Source organism: Rhinichthys klamathensis, unplaced genomic scaffold (assembly GCF_029890125.1).
Source record: "Rhinichthys klamathensis goyatoka isolate OS25496 unplaced genomic scaffold, OSU_Roscu_1.1 h1tg000057l_1, whole genome shotgun sequence".
In the NCBI taxonomy this organism is placed as follows: Eukaryota; Metazoa; Chordata; class Actinopteri; order Cypriniformes; family Leuciscidae; genus Rhinichthys; species Rhinichthys klamathensis.
Genome location: NW_026606602.1, coordinates 367,370 through 390,882, shown reverse-complemented (window position 1 = coordinate 390,882; position 23,513 = coordinate 367,370). Strand labels below are relative to the sequence as shown.

At 40.7% G+C, this 23,513-nt stretch overlaps 1 protein-coding gene across 1 annotated transcript; it reads left to right on the top strand.

Annotated features, from left to right (window-relative positions):
* The first annotated feature begins 13,663 nt into the window (after positions 1 to 13,663).
* On the top strand, positions 13,664 to 19,032 carry LOC130083618 (galactose-specific lectin nattectin-like). Its single transcript, XM_056248734.1, has 4 exons — positions 13,664 to 13,831; positions 14,053 to 14,138; positions 15,288 to 15,410; positions 18,748 to 19,032. Exons 1-4 carry the CDS (start codon positions 13,774 to 13,776, stop codon positions 19,030 to 19,032), a joined length of 552 nt encoding a protein of 183 aa, XP_056104709.1. The 5' UTR covers positions 13,664 to 13,773.
* The last annotated feature ends 4,481 nt before the right edge of the window (positions 19,033 to 23,513 follow it).

Below are 23,513 nucleotides of genomic sequence, written 5' to 3'. Positions count from 1 at the left end.
AATAAATAAATATATATATATACATTTGAAACTTCTTTGAACATTTGAATAGTTGGTTGCCATTGAAGTCCATTCTGTGTATAAAAAATTTAAGAAAGAGAGACATGGATATCTTGGATGACATCAGGGTGAGTTTGAAAGGGACCAACACGAATAACACAGAGTTCAAAAACATTGATAGACCTGATATTCAGCAATAAACCAGAGAGAATTGTTAAAACATTCAATTTGGTTACCGGGTTATCGGATCATAATTTGACACTAGGAGTTAGGAAGCTGTCAAAATCACGTTTTAATTGTGGTGTAAATAAGCCTAGTCACCTCAGAATAACTAAGGGACAACAAAATGACTTTGAAAATGCGATTAAAGGAATAGAAAGGAATAATCTACTGTCTTATTCCGATGTCGACTCTGACTGTCGGATCTTTTTCTCCACAATTCAACGTACAATGAATAATTTCTTAAGGAGAACTAAACCCGACAGCAGAAAAAAAAAGATTTTCCATGGTTAAGTAGTGACATGCACAACCTGATGAAAGAACGAGATTCGGCATTGAAAGCAGCCTTAAAATCAAAATTAGTAACTGATAGACTAAAGTTTGTAGGACTACGAAATAAGGTAACAAAGGGGATTAGGAAAGCAAAAGCTAATTTTTATCTTAATGTCATTGATCAAGCAAAGGGAAATACCAAACTAATATGGGAGAATATAAAGAGGCTGACAGGAAAACATCATAGTGGTAATAAACAGAGCCTCGAAATCTATATAAATAATAGTATTACCCATGACGAAGCTCAAATAGTATCAGCTTTTAATTCATACTTTGTAGAATCAGTATCGACACTGATACATAATCAATCTATTAATCCATTAACTATGATGCCTGTAAATTATGATAAACCTGTATTTGAGATTCATGAAATATCCGAAGCTAAAGTGAGAATGATAATAAATTCCCTAAAAAATTCCAAAGCTAAAGATGTGTATGGACTGGACACAATGTTCTTGAAAGTGTTTAATGAATGTTTGTCTAGTCCATTAACACAGATTATTAATAGATCCATTAATGAAGGAATTTACCCAAAAGCGTGGAAGACAGCTATAATAACACCGATCCACAAAATAGGTGATACTTCAAAGGTCTGTAACTACAGACCAATTAGTATATTACCTATTGTGTCAAAAGTAATTGAGAGATTTGTAGTAGAACAACTCACTAGCCACCTCAGCAACAGCCCATTTACACTGCATCCTATGCAGTTTGGTTTTAGATCGAATCATTCAACGGAAACTGCAAACTGTTTTTTTTCTGGAGAATGTGAAATCAAAGTTAGACAAAGGAGGAGTTGTTGGGGCTATATTCTTAGACCTAAAGAAAGCGTTTGACACTGTGGATCATGGTGTCCTATTAAAAAAACTGTCAATGTTTAATGTCTCCCCCAATGTAATGAAATGGATGCAGTCCTATCTGGAACACAGAGAGCAAAGGGTTAGGATAAATGATGAGGTATCATCGGCCATTAGTTGTAATATTGGTGTACCTCAGGGATCAATTTTGGGGCCCCTGTTGTTTAGCCTGTACATAAATGATCTTCCGACTGTATGCAATGAGTCTGAGATTCAAATGTATGCAGACGACACTGTCATTTATGTACATGCGCCGAACAAGCAGCAAGCAGCATACAAGCTCACGGCAGTGATGGACGATGTTATGCAATGGCTTAGTGATTCCTGTCTTTATTTAAACATAAAGAAAACCGCATGTATGTTCTTCACAAAGAGGTCAACAGATAATTCTGTAGCCAATATTTATATTGCAGGGGAACAACTGTCAATGGTATCTGATTTCAAATATTTAGGTATAATAATTGATTCTAATCTAACATTAAAAAAAAAACAATTAAAAAAGTTATAAATATAGTAAAATTTAACATGTCAAATTTCCGTCATATAAGAAATTGTCTGACTACAAAGGCAGCTACAATATATTTTAATGCCATGATCATGCCACATTTGTTGTACTGTTTGGCTAGCTGGGCACAAGCCTCCAGCACAACCCTTAAACCTGTGCAGTCATTGTACCATCAAGCTTCTAAGGTGCTTGATAGGAAGCCAAATACCTATCACCACTGTTACTGCATAAAAAAAAACATAATTTAATGACTTGGGACAATCTTATTAAATTCACAGACTCTTGTCTTGTTTTTAAAATCTTACATTGCTTAGCTCCCCCACCACTAACTGCTTTTATAAAACAAAAGATTACTGCCATACAAGGTCTGTAACAAGAGGTGACTGTGCAATACAAATGAGAAGAACTGCCTTTGGTCAGTCAGCTTTTTCTGTGAGAGCAGCTCACACTTGGAACAGTTTGCCTACGTCTATCAGAGACTGTGTTTCATATGGGCTATTTAAGTTTAAATTAAAATCATGGTTAAAAGATAATCAAGTGTGTACCCATATTCTGTAGTTTTTTAAATCATTTGAATCATGTTTTGATTTGTTGTCCTTGTTTAACGTATTTTATGAACTTTATGAAATGTGTTTTAATGTATGTATTAGTATTGTTGATTGTCTGAATGTATTTTATCGGTCATTACATCTGCCCAGTGACTACAGTTGAAAATTAGCCAAGATGGCTAAACTGGCACATTTACGTAAGCGTGCATTAATGTGCACTGTCCCTGTAACTTTAAACTGATTAAATTAAATTAAATTAAATTAAAGTGAGCTAATACTTGAATACTTTAAGATATATGCTGGACATGAATATTAAATTAGCATTATTTTCCTACGTTTTTACATCAAGAAAACCTATATGGCTTTTGTACGTAGGACATACAGTATATGACATATATGATTAAAAATACATTAATATTATGCAATTTATATATGTGGATTTTGCAGCATATATGTCCCTTACAATATTCTGTTGGAACATATAAGAATCACAGGTGTTTTTAGCAAACCTTTTCCATATGGGAAGGTATCAAATATCTTTGATATCCACCCAATTCTCACTCCACCAACTTTCAAATTATACCTAGTCTAAAAGAAAGTTTGTCAAAATGATCAATATTTTTTTAAATATTATCCCACTTGTGATTTACATATGACATATAGTATAAAAATAGGGAAAAGTGCTTCATACAGCATCACTGCAGCATTACTGAACTTTTGACGGCACATTCTGAAATAAACATGTGAGTATTTTAATATCTCTACATTTCAGTAAAAAAATTGTTTTCAGACGGTGTATATTTTGTTTTGTAACACTGTGTCACGGTTTATGAATCGGCTGTCTCACGCTGATGTGTCTGCGTGAGTGTATTGTGTGGGTGTGGTTACTCATTGTGCTGATTAGTGTCACCAGCTGTCATCCATTCCAGTTCCCTTTAAATACTCAGCAATTCTCTCGCTTGTTGTCAGATCGTTGTGGTTGTTCCCCGGTGTGTTTCCTGTGCTCGTGCCTCGTCTGCTGTTCCTCGTCTGCTGTTCCTCGTCTGGATGTTCGTCAGTTCTTCGTGTCATCTGGATGTTCACTTTCCCTGGGATTCACTCGAGCACGTCATCGCCTGTTTACCACCGGATCGCCATCTCGTCCCTGCTTCACTGTCCATCTGAGTGTTGTCCCCGACTTGTGCCTGCTTCATTGTTTCAGTCTGAATTATCCATTAAACTGAGTTTTTACTTGCATACTGCATCCTGCTGTTATTTCCTCACAGAACGATCTGACCAACCATGGATGCAGCAAGTTCATCACAGCTCAACGATTTCATCGCTCACAGTATCTCACGTATGGACCAACAAGCAGAGAGCATCTCGGGCACAGGTCGTGCGGTGCAAGCACTCGTGAAGCAGGTGTCCGAGCTCACCCAACAGGTACAACTTTTACAGACTCCCACTGCGCCCCCCACACCGCCCGTTCCCCCACCACCGATGCCTGCAGCAGTTGAGAGACCAGAGCCACGCCTACCCACACCAGAGGGATATTCCGGTGAACCGGAGTATTGCAGAGCATTCCTCACAAGATGTTCTATGCATTTTGCCTTACAGCCACGCACTTTCCAGAGCGAACACGCCAAAGTAGCCTTCGTGCTAACCCTGCTGTCAGGGAGAGCAGCACTTTGGGGAACGGCGGTGTGGGAGAACGGAGACGACTGCTGCACCTCGTTCCAGGCACTCTCCGAGGAGATGAAGAGGGTTTTCGACCGTGCAGTGGCGGGTAAGGAGGCGGCCAGATTACTCGCCGAACTGCGACAGGGAGAAGGCTCGGTGGCGGACTTCTCCATTCGGTTCCGCACCCTGGCCGCAGAGTGCCGTTGGAACGAGGAGGCGCAGTGGGATATGTTCCTGCATGGGTTGGCTGACCGCGTTCAAAAGGAAATATACGCGATGGACTTACCGGAGACACTGAACGGACTGGTGGAACTTGCGCTGAGAGTGGACTCTCGCCTGAATCGTGTGACCAGACCAGAGGTGGGTAAAGTAGCCAAAAATTTTACTCAAGTAAAAGTACTGTTACTTCAGAATAAAATTACTCAAGTAAAAGTAAAAAGTAGTCATCCAAATAATTACTTGAGTAAGAGTAAAAAAGTGCTTGGTGAAAAAACTACTCAAGTACTGAGTAACTGTTGAGTAACGTCTGATTTATTTTTTAACTCAAGCGTTCAACCAGACAGACAAAAATACAAAATAATCATCTTTAGGCAAATTATAGTTCATCCAATCAATAAAATAAATTTAAATTAATTACATAATAGTGTAAATTAAAATAATCCAGGTAAATTCAAGTACTTAAATAAAATATTGTTAATAAAATATAAATAAAATAAATAAGCACAAGTAACACAAATTTTCAAACCTTGACACTTTTTTTACAGGCTCTGTAGGCAGAACTAGAACAAGGCAGCCCATAAACTCTCATAAACTGTGTGTGTGTGTGTGTGTGTGTGTGTGTGTGTGTGTGTGTGTGGTGTGTGTGTGGTGTGTGTGTGGTGTGTGTGTGGTGTGTGTGTGGTGTGTGTGTGGTGTGTGTGTGGTGTGTGTGTGGTGTGTGTGTGGTGTGTGTGTGGTGTGTGTGAACATGCAGATACAAACAATTTCACCATTCACCAAAGAATCACTCAGTGATGTCACTATTAAGCTTCAACAGTAGTTGGCTCTCAAGGTTCTTGCTGTGACCGGCAGTGAACAGGAGTCCTGCATGACTGAAAAGTCTCTCACAGGCTGCAGATGCAGGAAGACCAGTGTTGACTTTGAGTGACAGCTTCTTGATGTGAGGAAAGGTGTGGAGTATATCCATACCTGCAGGGGACAGACATGCAAGGTACCTCTCCAGCTCTCCTACTTGTGATTTTTCCCAACTCCATGGACGCAAAGAAGTCGTCTTCATCAGAGAGGCTGTTGTTTGTGCTGACATCATCCAAGTCTGTGTCGAGGTGATTTCTTATGTAGTCAAGGCCTGTGGCGAGATAAATAATTAGGTCTGCACATTATTCTTACCGTTCTACTGTATAGACTGTCAAGCTGCTGATGTTTAACATTAAAAGCTACCTGAGCTTCTAACTATATTGCCGCCCTGTGGTTTGTCACTGACACACTATAATCCTAAATGACAGTAACATTATACAGATTTACTGCATATAGGTCAATTTCTACTAGTTCACATTTTAATTGATAAACAAGTATATTTACCAGCATTTAAGATGTTCTCCTCTGTGGTCCAGGATGTTCTGAATCTTGGTAGGAGTATTGCTGCAGCAATCAGCTCAGGCTCTTTCATGACGTCTCCAAAACGTTTCTGGATCCCTTGCTGCAGGGCGTGAACAAGAGGTGTACACATTTTGCAAGATGACTCCAACCTCTTCAGCTTGTCCCGCAACTGGTAAAGTGTTGGCAGCAGGAGGCCCATATGCACAGATAACTCCCCTTGAAGGATATTAAGGGCCATGGCAACAGGCTTCATCACAGCAGCATACTCATCCAAAAAACCCATTTCAGCTGGATGGAACCTATAAAAGATGTAACGATAATAAAAATTACTTATAGCTATTTCTAGTATAATGTCTTTATTCTGTATTGTACATGTTAAATACACAAATAAATAAAAAATAAAATAGTTGATTTGGTTAAGTCATCCACAATTGTCACACCACCATGCAAAGAAAACTTAGTTACTTGAGATTCACCCATTAATCAGCAAGGCTTATTTATTTGTATTATTCTTTTAAAAAAAAGAAAAAAAAAGTCAACTTACATCTTTATCTTTAATGCTGTGCAGACATTGCGAATTGCTTGTTCTCCTTGCTCTCGGTGAATGCGCACAATCCTTTCTACAGCGAGGAAGAGGGAGCTCCAGCGTGTCTGATTGGGTCGGAGAAACTGCAGCTTGCATTCACGTTGCACTGTTTCATGAGCCATGGTTGACCTGCTGGTTTTATTCCAAAGAGCATGACATTTTGCAAAAGCAGACCGAGACAGCCTCTTGTAGGTTTCGTTTGCAGCTCCTCCTGTAGCATTGGTATCAACTGTGGATATAAGATTGAGGAGATGGCATGCACACTTTTGGTGCCTTGGAAGTTGGTACTCAAGGCCTGGGTTGTCATCCAGAATAGCAGACACATCTTGATACTCCACATCTTGATACTCCACCTCTGACTCACTCTGATCTTCTATTGCATCATCAAGGGTGGAGTCACTCTCCTCTTGTACATTGGTGGCTTCCTCCTCACCATATAATCGGAAGGCCTTCAGGAAGTTTGAGCCACTGTCTGTTGTTGTCCTGGTCACTTTTTCCCTGATGTGGTACTCAGAATGTATTTCCTCTAATGCAGCAGCAAGGACGTCAAACGTGTGCGAGCCTTTGACAGGTCTACAAGCCAATGCAGCGGAGTGCCTCTCCAGTGAAGTGTCGTCTATCCAGTGACAGGTGACACCTAAGTAGCTATGTTGTCTGGCAGACCAGCAGTCTGTTGTGGTAGCAACATAGTTCACAGCACTCAGCTTTTTGATTATTATGCTCTTCTTGTGTTTTGCAGCTTCTTGTATTCTTGTGCATAACGTTTTCCTTGTCATTACTGTATGAGGTTGCAAGGTTTCTATCAAAGTCTTGAAGGATGGCGTCTCAACCACAGAAAATGGCTGGTTTGCCTCACATACAAAATTTAGCACCAGCTTGTCGAGCGTTGCTTGTGTTACCCGCCCTGGGGCAGCGAAGGCTGGAATTTTTGCATTTTTCACAGGAGTATCACTGGAAGAGGAGGACTTGCGCTTTCTGTGGTTCTCTAGTAAGTCTGTGTACTTAGACAGTTTGTTGGGATGAACCCTCTGTGGATAAAAATAAATAAATCTGTGAGGCTACAGGGGGATCAAGACATTAAAAGAGACTTATTACATCAAATTTGGATGGATATATAGGAAATGTTTAAAACTAGGGCTGTCACTTTTGTGAAAAAAATCCTTTTCGATTTTTGAGACACAAGTGTTCATTGAATAGATTGTAAAATCGATTTTCCATGTCTAAAGACGTTTCCATTTTCAACACCAAAAATATAGGCAAATCCACGGACAACTAACAGGCATTAGGACGAGCGTAAAGAGGGCGCTTGGAGACGCGCACAAGTGAGCAATATTTCTGATGATTTATTGGCGTGAAGTTTCATGCACAATGACAAACAGGATTGCAACATTCAGGGATTGAGATTAACTCCCGCCAACCCGGCAAATACGGGTAAAAATTAACTTTGGCGGGAAACGCTCTCAAATCACGAGCCAATTTGTCGTGTTTTAATGTTTACTCACTTTGCTGGGGAAGTTCGTGTAGCCAAATATGCGCGGATTTAGCGCAAATACGCAACTCATGAGTCCTCACGATATATTAAATACAGCGTATTGCGCAGAATCTGCACATTTCTGGCTTGCTTGAACACACACGTCACTAAGCAACAAATAACGGCGCGCTTGTTCACTTGCATTGAAGTAATAGCGAATATTAAAAAGCATTTTGTAAACAAAAAAGACATTGTTATTTTCCAACATCCTACATGTTCTGTGTACTGTATTGTACAGTGTATCCACCTAAAACACATTTTTGGTAGAAAAAAGAAAGGACGTTAAAATCAATTCCCTATTTTCGTTTTCGAAACTTTTTTTTGTTCGACAGCCCTATTTAAAACGTGTAACCTAAAAGACAAACATTCGCCTATCCACAGCAACAAAAAAAGAAAAGAAAACGAATTTAGAACACTTACCGCTACATGTTTCCTCAAGTTAGATGTTGAGTTTTTGAATGCTGAAATGTCCGTTTGTTTTGGTAGACACAGAAGACACCGCATAATGTAGCTGCTGTTTCGCACTTTTACTAAGGTAAACATGCTTTCAATATGAGGCCAGGGGTGTTCCTCCTGATCGTCTGTGTCTGCATTGCTGACGGTTTCTGACATTTTTGTTTTGCTACGAGCCTACGACTGTACAGCTAACCCGTCCCGCCGTTGAGATTGAGTTTGGTCACGTGATGAGTGAGACTGCACAACTACGTTTGATTGGTGAAACACAGTCACGTGGTGGAGCCTTTAGCGGAAGTCTCTCTCTCTCTGTCAAAATAAAACATTAAAATGAGGCATACGGATAAAAAACAATGCGTAGAATACCAAAGAGGTGAAAAGAAAAGTAACGAGCTCATTGTAGCCTAATGTAGCGGAGTAAGAGTACAGTTTCTTCTTCACAAATCTACTCAAGTAAAAGTAAAAAGTATAGTGATTTAAAACTACTCCTAGAAGTATATATTTTTCAAAAACTTACTCAAGTAAATGTAACGGAGTAAATGTAACTCGTTACTACCCACCTCTGGACCAGACTGACGCGCCCCAGCCGTTCCCAGTCCAGCCCGGAAGACCACCAGCCCGGTGGTGCGAGCGCGGTCAGCCCCGCATTCGACCACGAACCCATGCAGGTGGGGAGAGCTCGGCTTTCCCGGGAGGAGAGGGAGAGGCGGAGATCCCAGGGACTCTGTCTCTACTGTGGCCGGGCAGGTCACTTCATCCACTCCTGCCCGGTAAAAGAGCAAGCCCGGTGGTAAGTATGAGGCTACTATCGGGTGGGATCTCCGCCGAGAAGACCTCATCACCATCATCAACCCTCCTCCTGGTAAGACTGAGATGGCGACAGTCGACGCACTGCACCAACGCACTACTGGATTCGGGAGCGGAGGGTAATTTCATGGACTTCAAACTTGCACTTAAGCTTCAGATTCCCGTCACTCCTCTCTCGCACCAGATTACAGTCAACGCACTCAATGGTCAAGAACTTCCCCTCATTACACATGCTACTGAAGACATTACCCTAATCACTTCTGGAAATCACACAGAACTCATTTCATTTTTTCTCATGGACTCACCACTTGCACCAGTGGTTTTGGGACACCCGTGGCTTTCCAGGCACAACCCCCGGATCGATTGGTGCACTAACACTGTCTCCACATGGAGTAACCACTGTCATGAGTCTTGTTTAGTGTCTGCCTGTCCTTCTGTGTCTGGTTCTATGTTTCAGAGTGAGGCAGCGGATTTGTCTAACGTGCCCGCGGAGTACCAAGACCTGAAGGAGGTGTTCAGTAAGTCTCGCGCTGCTTCTCTTCCTCCGCATCGTTCCTATGACTGTGCGATAGATCTACTGCCAGGTAAATCTCCGCCTAAGGGCAAACTTTACTCTCTTTCTGTTCCCGAGAGGGAGGCCATGGAGAAATATATTTCTGATTCTCTGGCCTCTGGGTTCATCCAACCTTCCTCTTCTCCTGCGGGGGCGGGGTTCTTTTTCATTGGGAAGAAGGATGGTTCTCTGCGACCTTGCATTGATTACCGAGAGCTGAATAACATCACGGTAAAGAACTCTTACCCTTTGCCGTTGATGTCTTCAGCTTTCGAGAGGTTGCAGGGAGCATCCATTTTCACGAAACTGGACTTACGTAATGCATATCATTTGGTTCGCATCAGGAAGGGGGATGAATGGAAAACCGCTTTTAATACCCCTAGGGGGCACTTTGAATATTTGGTTATGCCGTTCGGGCTTTCCAACTCCCCAGCGGTTTTTCAAGCACTCGTGAATGACGTGTTGAGAGACATGGTAGATCAGTTCATATATGTTTACCTGGATGACATATTGATTTTTTCTTCGTCTCTCCAGGAACACGTTCAACACGTCAGGCGAGTGCTCCAGAGGTTGTTAGAGAATGGGCTTTTTGTCAAGGCGGAGAAATGCTCGTTTCACGCACAGTCTGTTCCCTTCTTAGGGTACATCATCTCTTCTGAGGGAGTGCGCATGGATCCTGACAAGGTTAAGGCTGTGGTAGATTGGCCAAGTCCAGATTCCCGTAAGGCCCTACAGCGGTTTCTGGGATTCGCCAATTTTTACCGACGTTTCATTCGTAATTTCAGCCAACTAGTCGCACCTCTGACTGCCTTGACCTCCCCCCGAACGACGTTCAGGTGGTCGGACACTACCGAGGCAGTGTTCAACAACCTCAAAAGTCGCTTCGTTTCGGCTCCCATTCTTGTCACCCCTGATCCCACACGTCAGTTCGTGGTGGAGGTCGACGCGTCAGAGGTGGGAGTAGGAGCAGTGCTTTCACAACGCGCTTCCTCAGACGACAAGATGCATCCCTGCGCGTTTCTTTCTCATCGACTATCGTCTGCCGAACGTAATTATGACATTGGTAATAGAGAGTTGTTGGCAGTTAAACTAGCGTTGGAGGAGTGGCGTCATTGGTTAGAGGGTTCGGGGGTTCCCTTTATCGTTTGGACCGACCATAAGAATCTTGAATATATCAGATCTGCTAAAAGACTCAACTCCAGGCAGGCTCGGTGAGCTCTTTTTTTCGGTCGTTTTGATTTTGTTCTCTCGTACCGCCCCGGGTCCAAAAACATCAAACCCGACTCTTTATCTCGTATTTTTGATCCATCCGAACGCCCGGTGACTCCCGAGTGTATTTTACCTGAGAAAGTTGTCATCTCCAGTCTGGTATGGGAGGTCGAATCGAAGGTCAAGACAGCCTTAGAAGGGGTAACGCCTCCGCCTGGTTGTCCACCGAGCCGATTATTTGTTCCGGAGGGGTTACGGTCCGACGTTATTAGATGGGGTCATTGCTCCAACGTGGCTTGCCATCCAGGAGTGACTCGCACCAGGTTTCTAGTTAAACAACGATTTTGGTGGCCATTGATGGCTCGCGACATTCACGATTTTGTTTTGGCTTGCTCAGTCTGTGCCACTAGTAAGACATCTAACCAACCCCCAGACGGGTTACTTCGACCGCTGTCTGTCCCTTCGAGACCCTGGTCCCACATCGCTCTAGATTTTGTCACCGCCCTCCCGCCTTCCAATGGCATGACGGTTGTTTTAACCGTAGTGGACCGGTTCTCGAAGGCGGCACATTTCATTCCCTTGCCCAAATTACCTTCAGCCAAGGAGACAGCGGTCACTGTCATAGATCACGTTTTTCGGTTACATGGCCTCCCGATGGACGTGGTCTCTGACAGGGGTTCCCAATTCGTATCCAGATTTTGGCAGGAATTTTGTAAATTACTGGGGGCCACGGTCAGTCTGTCCTCGGGCTATCATCCCCAGAGTAATGGCCAGTCTGAGCGAGCCAATCAGGACCTCGAAAGAATGTTGCGATGTTTGGTTGCCAAGAATCCGTCGTCCTGGAGCCAACAGCTTTCTATGGTGGAGTACGCCCACAATTCATTACCAGTGTCATCCACGGGCCTCTCGCCATTTAAGTGTAGTTTAGGTTACCAGCCACCAATTTTTCCGAGTCTGGAATCCGAGGTCGCGGTCCCCTCCGCTCACGCATTCGTCCAGAGGTGCCACCGTACTTGGACTAGAGCCCGTGAGACTCTACTCCAAGCAGGGAGGCGCATGAAGGCCAAGGCCGATCGCCACCGGTCAAAGCCTCCCGTTTACGTCGTGGGTCAAAAAGTGTGGCTTTCTACCAAGAATATTCCTCTCCGCTCCGTGTCTAACAAGTTAGCTCCTAAATTTATTGTCCCGTTTCCTGTCACCAAGATTATTAGTCCGGTGACAGTCCGACTCAAACTCCCTCCTGCGTACAGGAGAATTCACCCCGCCTTCCATGTGTCTAAAATCAAACCCGTGTTTCATTCTCACATTAATCCGCCTGCCCCGGTTCCCCCCCCGCCGCGACTCGTAGATGGGGAACCCACATATTCGGTTAACCGCATTCTGGACTCGAGACGGAGGGGACGAGGATTTCAGTACTTGGTGGACTGGGAGGGTTACGGTCCGGAGGAGAGAAGTTGGGTACCGGCTAGAGACATCCTGGATCACTCCCTTATCGATGATTACAATCGACAGGTAAGGGAGTCTGAGAACGCCAGGAGGCGTTCTTAGGAGGAGGGGTACTGTCACGGTTTATGAATCGGCTGTCTCACGCTGATGTGTCTGCGTGAGTGTATTGTGTGGGTGTGGTTACTCATTGTGCTGATTAGTGTCGCCAGCTGTCATCCATTCCAGTTCCCTTTAAATACTCAGCAATTCTCTCGCTTGTTGTCAGATCGTTGTGGTTGTTCCCCGGTGTGTTTCCTGTGCTCGTGCCTCGTCTGCTGTTCCTCGTCTGCTGTTCCTCGTCTGGATGTTCGTCAGTTCTTCGTGTCATCTGGATGTTCACTTTCCCTGGGATTCACTCGAGCACGTCATCGCCTGTTTACCACCGGATCGCCATCTCGTCCCTGCTTCACTGTCCATCTGAGTGTTGTCCCCGACTTGTGCCTGCTTCATTGTTTCAGTCTGAATTATCCATTAAACTGAGTTTTTACTTGCATACTGCATCCTGCTGTTATTTCCTCACAGACTGACAGATCTTGACACGTGTTTATAGCATAAAAATGAGATTGTTAATCCGTACATGAAAATTCTGTCATGATATTCTTACCTTCATGCCGTTCCAAAGCTGTCTGATTTTCTTTTTTGCATGAAACACAAAAGAGGATATTTTGAGGAATGTTTCATAGAATGGAAATCTGTGCGGTTTAAAACAAAATTGGACCCCAATGACTTATTGTTGTAGTATCACGAAATAAAGAAATTCATACAGTTTAGGAACAATAAAAGGGTGAGTAAATTATGACAATTTTCATTTGAACTATCTCTTTAAGTGAATAAAATTCTGCCAGTGAAACAATATGTATAATTTACATTTATGTCTTAATATTTATTGCAGCTCATTAAGCTTTTTTTATTTATTATTATTATAAAATAATCCTAAAATACTGATTAAGTGCATTTATTGTTTTGTTTTTGCAGTTCAGATATCTTTGATCTTGCTTGGTATCTTTGTAAAAAAAAAATTCACAATGCACAGGCATATTTTACCTTTGCTGCTGATGTATTGGGGAATTTATTTTGTCTCATGTATAAAGTTTATATGCTGATGTTCCAGACAGAGAAACAGGTCAGAGAGTTACAGGCGGAGAAGTAGCCAAAGTCCTGTAGGAGAGGGAGAGGGAAGCACTGGATGTCCTGAAAAACATGTTATACAAGATGTTTGACATATCATAACAGTAGCGATATCACGAGGAGGGGCAAAAAAGGGAAGATAGATATAAGGAAGCCTATTGGGTACCTAGCGATAGGAAAACAGATAAATTGTTCAATAAAGTTATTTCTTCTGAGACCTGGAACTTCGACACTGAGAGCTTCCTTTGAGACCTGAACCAGAAAGACTTTGAATTTGCTTCAACAATTCATTCCCAGGATAACCATGGAAAAGCTGACACTTCTGCTTCTTCTCATGACCTTCTCTCAGGGGGACGCAGCAGGTTACTATTGAAATAATTATTGTTATTACAGTGAGAGCAAAGAATACATGTTATACTCTTCCAAGAAGTTATGTACTTATTTGAGTAACTTAAACAGTTTATGACATTTACCCAATAGCAACCCTATTTAAAGTGTTTACATGACCTACATGTTGTTGGGTTATTAAGCATAATCGATGATTGTGTATGTAAATACTCACTGTTTCTTGAATATCATACAGCTGATGGCTGTCCCACTGGATGGTCAGCATTTGGACTGAAATGTGTCAAATTCTTCTCAACACCACTTGACTGGATGGCATCAGAGGTAATGTGCTACTGGCAGCACTATTATAGTTATGTAACAAATATATACACAAATTTGTTCTTTTCTAAAGTTCTTGATAGTGAATCTGATCTGACTTGAAGAATCTGATCATCAAATAAATATTCAGATATGTTGTTTAGTGAAATGAGCTTCAAATAACAAGTAGTATAACTTAAATAAGCAACGCAAATAAATAAGTGTTTTTGAAGAAATGTTAGGATCCTCCTTTGGGTATTATTTCACAATAATGAGCCACTCGCAACACACCACATTCTGGTACAATAACTTATTCATAAGTTCAATTAAATGATTGTAGAATTTAAACATGTGTTGTTGTATTGAATTGCGCATGCAGAGATGTATTGGCTCGTCTGGTCATGTGATGCATCATGAGCGAGAGCCCTGCATGTCACCATGTAAACGGCAGCAAAAAACCTGTGTTTTTAGTCAACGTTTCAAACGGGAAGTCCACGAACACAGTGCTTTAGGCCAAACGAAGGGGAAAAGCTGAAAGAAACTGCCGTTCCATCAGTTCTGCCCGGAGTAAAACACCATCGCCTACCGCCATAGAGCTCCATTTTACATTTTTATCAATTATGTTGCATTTGTTTGTATGTATGTAGCAATTAGAGGGTGCAGAAAGTGTTGTAAACGCCTTGAATACACGTACAGATCATTTGTAACGGGTAAGAAAGATCTATGAATGTTATGTCACACATTTACAAGTGATGATTAGTTTACACTTTAGATTAGGGGAAGCAGAAAGTGCTGTAAATGATTCACTCCTGCGTTTACACATCATCTATAACAGGTGTAGTGTGCACTGCAGTGTAAGTGCTGACTGGTGAGGGTATAACCTTCTCTGACACACATGTACAGTTTAACCACTGTACACCTGATGTGAGCAAAACATACAGAAAAATGTAACATCATTTATTAAACATTTATGAAATGCATAGTCATGTTTTGTAAATGATTAGTTCATCATTAACTAACCACTTATAAATGACTTACAACTGAACATTATTATAAAGTGTTACCCACATCTGTAATGCTGAGAAATACTTAATTTACCATTAATAATGTTACAAAATACTAAAACAAATAGTTTTGATTAATGATTATTTAAAAAATAATCTGCCTTTTCAGAAGTACTGTCAAACTTTTGGTGGGAATCTCGTATCGGTGCACAGTAGATCTGAAAACGATCTTCTGCTGAACATGGTGCCTGGTGCGACACGAACTTGGATTGGTGGTCATGATGCTGTAAAAGTAAGTGGTTATGCAGATGAAAAAACATTTGTTTAATTATTTTTACATTTTCTTAAAGTTGCGTTTGCATTTCCGTAAATTGACTTTATATATTGTGACCATAGACTGTAAAAACATATGTGCGTAGTGTCTGTGACGTCACCGGTAGTGTTTCTGAAGAGCGCTTTTGAAGCCCAAAGTGGGCGGAGCCGGCCGTCGCCATCTTGGCAGCGTCACTCCCGGATAACCGACAGTGTGCAGAGAGGCGGATTAGCTGAGGAGACGTGACGCTAACAGACAGCAGACAAATGGCTAGTAGTGACATCAACGGCAATCCACCTGTCACTCAAGAGGCCACGCCCTTAATTATGTAGAACTTTAGGGCTTAATATAATTCAAACTGATGAGTTATAAAAAAAATTCACCCCCGTCACAGTCGTCATGAAGGGCAAAATTAGCAATATAGACCAAAACCACTTTTTGCACCAGACTGTAACATGTTTTTTTCTGCTGTAAAGTTGGGCATTTTAACATGCGGGTCTATCCCTTCTGCAGCCGGTCTCTAGTGGCCAGTGGATGAACTGCTGTTTAAGTCACTTCTGTGTTGGATTCAAGAGAGAGACTGGAAGGTTGCCGCTTGATTGTGACATGAAATAGCTTAGGGCAGGCGTATGTGTAGTTGTTTGGACACTTGGGATGTTGAGAGCCCCTGCCCTTGTTACACAACAGACTGTTCCACACGGCGAGTCAGTGGCAATCACATGTGCTATAATGTTCATTTGCACTGCTGACTATTATTAAAGTAACAACTGTTTACATATGTATCTTGCACTACTTACCTGACTGGAATATAAATTTGCACTGCCGACTGTTTATTTACAGTACCAAATGTTTACATATACATTTGCAATACCGTACCTCAACTGTAATATGCAATTACTCTCCACTGCACTTTTACTCGGATAGCTTCTGTCCAAACTTAATTTGCACTACTTTAAATCCATTGTTATACTGCTCATTTTAGCCATTGAGCTAAAATTAGCCATTTTTAGCCATTTTAGTTCATTGTACATATCTGTAAAAATTCTGTTTATAGTAATAGCCATCTGTATATTATATTCAGTACATATCTAGCTGTAAATTCTGTTTACAATAAGAGTTATCTGTATATTATATTCATAGGACTAATCTATCTGAAAAATTCTGTTTATAATAGTATTCAACTCTATATTTATTCAGTACATATCCATGTACTGCACTTATGAAACCACTGTATATCCTGCACTTGCTGCTATTGCACTTCTGGTTAGACCCAAACTGCATTTCGTTGCCTTGTACCTGTACTTGTGTAATGACAATAAAGTTGAATCTAATCTAATCTAATGAGCTTGAAGTCAGAGTAGAAGATTGAAGTCAGAGTAGAAGATTGAAGTCAGAGTAGAAGAAGTCAGAGTAGGAGATTGAAGTCAGAGTAGTCAGAGTAGGAGATTGAAGTCAGAGTAGAAGAAGTCAGAGTAGGAGATTGAAGTAAGAGTAGAAGAAGTCAGAGTAGGAGATTGAAGTCAGAGTAGAAGAAGTCAGAGTAGGAGATTGAAGTCAGAGTAGAAGAAGTCAGAGTAGGAGATTGAAGTCAGAGTAGAAGATTGAAGTCAGAGTAGAAGAAGTCAGAGTAGGAGATTGAAGTCAGAGTAGTCAGAGTAGAAGATTGAAGTCAGAGTAGAAGAAGTCAGAGTAGGAGATTGAAGTCAGAGTAGAAGAAGTCAGAGTAGGAGATTGAAGTCAGAGTAGAAGAAGTCAGAGTAGGAGATTGAAGTCAGAGTAGAAGAAGTCAGAGTAGGAGATTGAAGTCAGAGTAGGAGATTGAAGTCAGAGTAGGAGATTGAAGTAGGAGATTGAAGTCAGAGTAGGAGATTGAAGTCAGAGTGGAAGATTGAAGTCAGAGTAGAAGAAGTCAGAGTAGGAGATTGAAGTCAGAGTGGGAGATTGAAGTCAGAGTAGAAGATTGAAGTCAGAGTAGGAGATTGAAGTCAGAGTGGGAGATTGAAGTCAGAGTAGGAGATTGAAGTCAGAGTGGGAGATTGAAGTCAGAGTAGAAGATTGAAGTCAGAGTGGGAGATTGAAGTCAGAGTGGGAGATTGAAGTCAGAGTAGAAGATTGAAGTCAGAGTAGGAGATTGAAGTCAGAGTAGGAGATTGAAGTCAGAGTAGAAGATTGAAGTCAGAGTAGGAGATTGAAGTCAGAGTGGGAGATTGAAGTCAGAGTAGAAGATTGAAGTCAGAGTAGAAGATTGAAGTCAGAGTGGGAGATTGAAGTCAGAGTAGGAGATTGAAGTCAGAGTGGGAGATTGAAGTCAGAGTGGGAGATTGAAGTCAGAGTAGAAGATTGAAGTCAGAGTAGGAGATTGAAGTCAGAGTAGGAGATTGAAGTCAGAGTAGAAGATTGAAGTCAGAGTAGGAGATTGAAGTCAGAGTGGGAGATTGAAGTCAGAGTAGAAGATTGAAGTCAGAGTAGAAGATTGAAGTCAGAGTAGGAGATTGAAGTCAGAGTAGGAGATTGAAGTCAGAGTAGGAGATTGAAGTCAGAGTAGGAGATTGAAGTCAGAGTGGAAGATTGAAGTCAGAGTAGGAGATTGAAGTCAGAGTAGGAGATTGAAGTCAGAGTAGGAGATTGAAGTCAGAGTAGGAGATTGAAGTCAGAGTAGGAGATTGAAGTCAGAGTGGGAGATTGAAGTCAGAGTAGAAGAAGTCAGAGTAGGAGATTGAAGTCAGAGTGGGAGATTGAAGTCAGAGTAGAAGATTGAAGTCAGAGTAGGAGATTGAAGTCAGAGTAGGAGATTGAAGTCAGAGTAGGAGATTGAAGTCAGAGTAGAAGATTGAAGTCAGAGTAGGAGATTGAAGTCAGAGTAGAAGATTGAAGTCAGAGTAGGAGATTGAAGTCAGAGTAGGAGATTGAAGTCAGAGTAGAAGAAGTCAGAGTAGGAGATTGAAGTCAGAGTAGGAGATTGAAGTCAGAGTAGGAGATTGGAGCTTTTAGTGTTTGTGCCATAGATTCAGATCATTCATGCACACGTTCAACATATTTTTTGTGGGTTAGTTCAGTTGGTACATTTCATAATGAAATAAGCAACTGTGACGAGCGTAGCTGCTAACTTTGCCTAACATTTGTTTTAATGCCGATTCAAAGTAATTCACATGTTTTTATTATCTGGCTCAAAAAGCCCTGTAAGATGGATGCAATATGAATTTGGGCACAAATAAATGAAAAAAGTTAATAAATTGCAATAATTGAGTGTGTAAACAATGAATGAACTTGTGAAATGAGTTTCAGAACAGAGATAACCACTCCTTTCACTCTTTAGGAAGGACAGTGGATGTGGACTGATGGATCTGTGTTTGATTACAACTACTGGTGCACTGGACAACCTGACAATTATAACAATTATAATGAGATCGCTCTGGAAATAAACTTTGGTATGAATATAACAGATTTCTTCAAACTATTTAAATATAAAGTTAATTGCATTAATAAAAGTGTCTTTGATTCTGAAAAAAATATTGTTTATTTTATCCTAGATAACCACTGCTGGAATGACGATGGCAAAGCAGCCAAACATGCTTTTATCTGTGCTAGAAGTCTTTATTAAAAGTCGTTCTGCTCACAAGTTCTTTGATTGAACATGCATTTAAACATTTTCTGAATTCATCTTTACTACAGAAATCTTATTTTTAAAAGAGAAACTACTTGATTGATGACAGTTTAAGTGTAACAGGAACATACAGCATCTCCTTTATGTAAATCTTAATTTCAACCTCTTTTTAACTTTAATTTCTCCAATCAATAAAAGCATTGACAAAGATCTTCTGTTTTGTAGTATTTTTAGCTCAAACACATGATAGCGTACCGTTGAAGAAAGCATCGCCAGCTTCTGGGCCTTCAGTAAGCGCTCTGTTACTCCGTCTATTTGGTGTTGTTTGTCCTGTAGGAATATATAGATCAAGGTCAATAAGCAGTTTGGGTAACGCACACTTTAGATTACAGCCCGGAAAGTACTGTGTAATTAAGACGAATTTACAGCATAACTTTTGGTAATTATTGTGTACCTATAAAGTACTTACATGTAAGTATAAGGGAACAATATGTAAACGTTGGGGGATAAAGGGGTAACAACCAGGAGAAATAAAAAAAAATGTATACTGTAAGTATTATAGAACTAAGGGGTTCTTATTCTACTATTATGACATAACAATCTTACATTTGGGAGCAATTTGGCAAGAACATACACTGCGTACCTTTTTGTAATAATTGTGTACCGGTACATAGGCTATCTATACATTTATACAGTTTTTTTTTTATATAGTAAAAGTGCAGATGTTTAAGTTTGGGCTTACATGTTTCAAGGCAAGTAAAGCTAATACTATTGCAATTTTTTTAAAATACTGGGAATATACTCTTGCTCCATGTAGTTACAGGGTAAGTGTGACTTTGCAGGCTGTAAATTAAAGTGGTGTTTGTTACCCTCTTGTTCCATGTAGTTACTGGGTAAGTACAATAAAAATACATACACACAACCTTATGTCACTGACTCGGAAACCTTTATTTGAAAAACAACTTAATACAGTTAGTCTGAAGAGATTAAAAAGTTTAAAATATTGTAATTTTTCTTACAAACACTTATCGTTTCACTTCAAAAGACATTGATCCACCCATTCGGGTCGTATGGATTACTAGTTATTGCAGTATGTCCTGTTTGATGCTCCAACTTTTAGAAACACATGAGCTTGCATTATATGTATTCTCAGATATGTATTTTTTATTTTTCTCAAAACCTTCATTTGTGTTAATCTGAAGAAGGAAAGTCGTATATCTTGGATGGCATGAGGGTAAAAGATGAGTAAATGGTGGGGATGTATTTCTGGGTGTACTGCATTTTCTTTTAATACATAATACAGATTAGCAAGAGACATGATTTCTTCAGATTCATCAGTGGAAAGAAAGAAAAAGAAGAGGAACAAAAGGAAGAAGCCAAGAAAGAGTAAAAAGGGGGGACAAAACGTCCTATTTCTGTCAAGACTTAAGCATTTGAAATTAATTGTTGATTAAAAAAGCAGTTTTAAACGAAAAAGAAGAGTTGTAAATCTGTTTTGAATTAAGTTGTTTTTCAAATAAAGGTTTCCGAGTCAGTGATATATGATTGTGTGTATGTATTTTTATTGTACTTACCCTGTAACTACATGGAACAAGAGGATAACAAGCACCACTACATGAAACAAGAGTATCTTGCCTCAATATTTAACCAAAAGTTGCAATTGTTCAATGCACTTTTGTTTAAAAGATTACTGTATAGGCAAGGCAAGGCGAGTTTATTTATATAGCACATTTCATACACAATGGTAATTCAAAGTGCTTTACATAGTAGAAATTAAAATAATCAAAACAAATAAGAATAATTAAAACAGTTTAGAATAAAGAATAAAATAAAGTACAGTAAAAACAGTCGGACGAACAGTGGCACAGTGCTCATTCAGTAAATGCACAGCTAAACAGATGTGTTTTGAGTCTGGATTTGAAAGTGACTACTGTAGGAGCACATCTGATCTCTTCTGGAAGCTGGTTCCAGCTGCGGCTGGCATAATAGCTAAAAGCAGACTCTCCTTGCTTAGAGTGAACCCTTGGTATTTCTAGCTGATGTGATCCTAATGATCTGAGTGATCTGTTAGGTTTATATTCGGTGAGCATATCTGCAATATGTTGAGGTCCTAGACCATTAAATGATTTATATACCAGTAATAATACTTTAAAATCCATCCTAAATGTAACTGGGAGCCAGTGTAAAGACCTGAGGACTGGTGTGATGTGTTCATATTTTCTGGTTCTGCTCAGAATCCTGGCAGCAGCGTTCTGTATGAGCTGCAACTGTCTTATGGTCTTTTTAGGAAGGCCAGTGAGGAGTCCATTACAATAATCCACCCTGCTGGTGATAAAAGCATGCACAAGTTTCTCTAAGTCTTGACTGGAAACAAAGCATCTAATTCTTGCAATATTTTTCAGATGATAGTATGCTGATTTAGTTATTGATTTGACATGACTACTGAAACTAAGGTCTGACTCTAGAGACACACCAAGATTCCTGACTTGATTTTTAGTTGTTAGACCCCTAGCGTCAAGGTATGCATTCACCTTGAGAACTTCATCTTTGTTTCCAAACGCAATGACTTCAGTTTTGCCTTTGTTTAACTGAAGAAAGTTTTGGCACATCCAACTGTTGACTTCATCAATGCATTGGCACAGGGAGTCAATGGGGCTGTAGTCGTTAGGCGATAGGGCTAAGTAGAGCTGTGTGTCGTCTGCATAGCTGTGGTAAGAGATTCGGTTCTTTCTCATTATTTGGCTCATTGGGAGCATATACAGGTTGAATAGGAGTGGCGCAAGAATTGAGCCTTGAGGGACTCCGCATGTCATGGATGTCCACTCAGACTTATGGTCTCCTATACTCACATAATAACCTCTCCCTTCTAAGTATGACCTGAACCATTTTAGGACTATCCCAGAAAGCCCCACCCAGTTTTCCAGCCTGTCAAGAAGTATGTCGTGATCGACAGTGTCAAATGCAGCACTGAGGTCGAGTAGTACCAGCACTGATAATTTGCCTGTATCAGTATTTAAGCGAATATCGTTTATTATCTTTATGAGAGCTGTCTCTGTTGCTGTGATGCGATCGGAAACCAGATTGAAAATTGTCAAAGTATCCATTCAAGCTTAAGAATTTGTTCAGCTGATTGAAGACAACTTTTTCAATGATCTCGCCTATAAAAGGAAGATTTGAGAACGGTCTATAGTTGCTTAAGATGGTCTTATCCAGATTGCTCTTTTTCAGGAGGGGCTTGACAACTGCAGTTTTCAGGGAGTTTGGAAAACTCCCAGAGAGAAGTGAGGCATTTACCACTTCTAGGAGATCTGCTTCTAAGCTGTTTAACACACTTTTGAAAAAAGATGTGGGAAGTGCGTCAAGGGCACAGGTTGATGTTTTAAGGTACTATACGGTTTCTTCCAAAATTTTGCCTTCAATTTCTTCGAAAACAGACATAGTAACTACTTTCTCAGGAAGTGGTCTGATCTGTCTGACCCCAGAGCAACTAAAGGATGTGCTGATCACCTTTCTGATATTATTGATTTTCTCAGAGAAGAAAGAAGCAAACTCACTGCACTTGCTGTCTGAGGCCCCGTTTACACGAGAACGATTCCGGGTGAAAACGTAAAAATATTTTATCGGATGTGCCTTTCGTTTACACAGCAACGGCGTTTTGGGGGCTTAAAAACGCAAAAAAGTGAAACCACCCTCCAGAGTGGAAATCTTAAAAACGCTCCACCGTCGTGTTCCCATCTAAACCCAATCTGCTCACGGTGGCTCTCGTCGCGTACGCGTTTACGTCACATGCATGCGCCAGTACAGGAAAATAACAACCAACATGTCAGATTATCTCCATACGTCGGACCTTCAAGTTGCCCTAACAGCTCTGAAAAACATACGAGAGTTTTTTCAGCAGTTGTACAAAATATTCTAAGATATTGTTGTTGTTGTGTGGCAGTGCTTCACATTGCCACCTAGCCGCCTGGAGTGCATACTACATCGAATTTCACACACTTTTGCGTCACCATATGCACGCGGATTTCCCAACCATAACGCTCGTCTAAACGCAGAATAAAAAGTGATAACGCAACGCCACTTTTGCGTTTTCTCTTCAGATCGTTTCCGTGTAAACATAGCCTGAGAGCATTTCACTGGGAATCTGGCTTGAGGGGTTTGTCAGTCTCTCTACAGTAGCAAAAAGAGTGCGTGTGTTGTTTAAGTTGCTGTTTATAATATTCGAGAAGAAAGTCTGTCTAGCTTTGCCTAGTTCCACATTGAAAGCATGGATGCTGTCTTTGTAGATGGTATAATGGACTACAAGTTTTGTCTTCTGCCACATGCGCTCTGCCCTTCTGCATTGTCTTTTCATATTTTGCAGAGCTGTTGAGTTTCTCCAAGGTGCTTTTTGTCCACCACTATTCTTCCCAACTTTCACAGGAGCAATATCATCAATTACACTTTTAACTTTTGAGTTAAAAGAATCAAGGAGAAAATCA

Excerpts from the sequence above, each read along its gene's own strand:
- LOC130083618 (XM_056248734.1), top strand. The coding sequence starts at position 13,774 with ATGGAAAAGCTGACACTTCTGCTTCTTCTCATGACCTTCTCTCAGGGG. Across the intron at positions 14,139-15,287 it reads TTGACTGGATGGCATCAGAG|AAGTACTGTCAAACTTTTGG; the intron begins GTAATGTGCTAC and ends CTGCCTTTTCAG. Across the intron at positions 15,411-18,747 it reads GTGGTCATGATGCTGTAAAA|GAAGGACAGTGGATGTGGAC; the intron begins GTAAGTGGTTAT and ends TTCACTCTTTAG.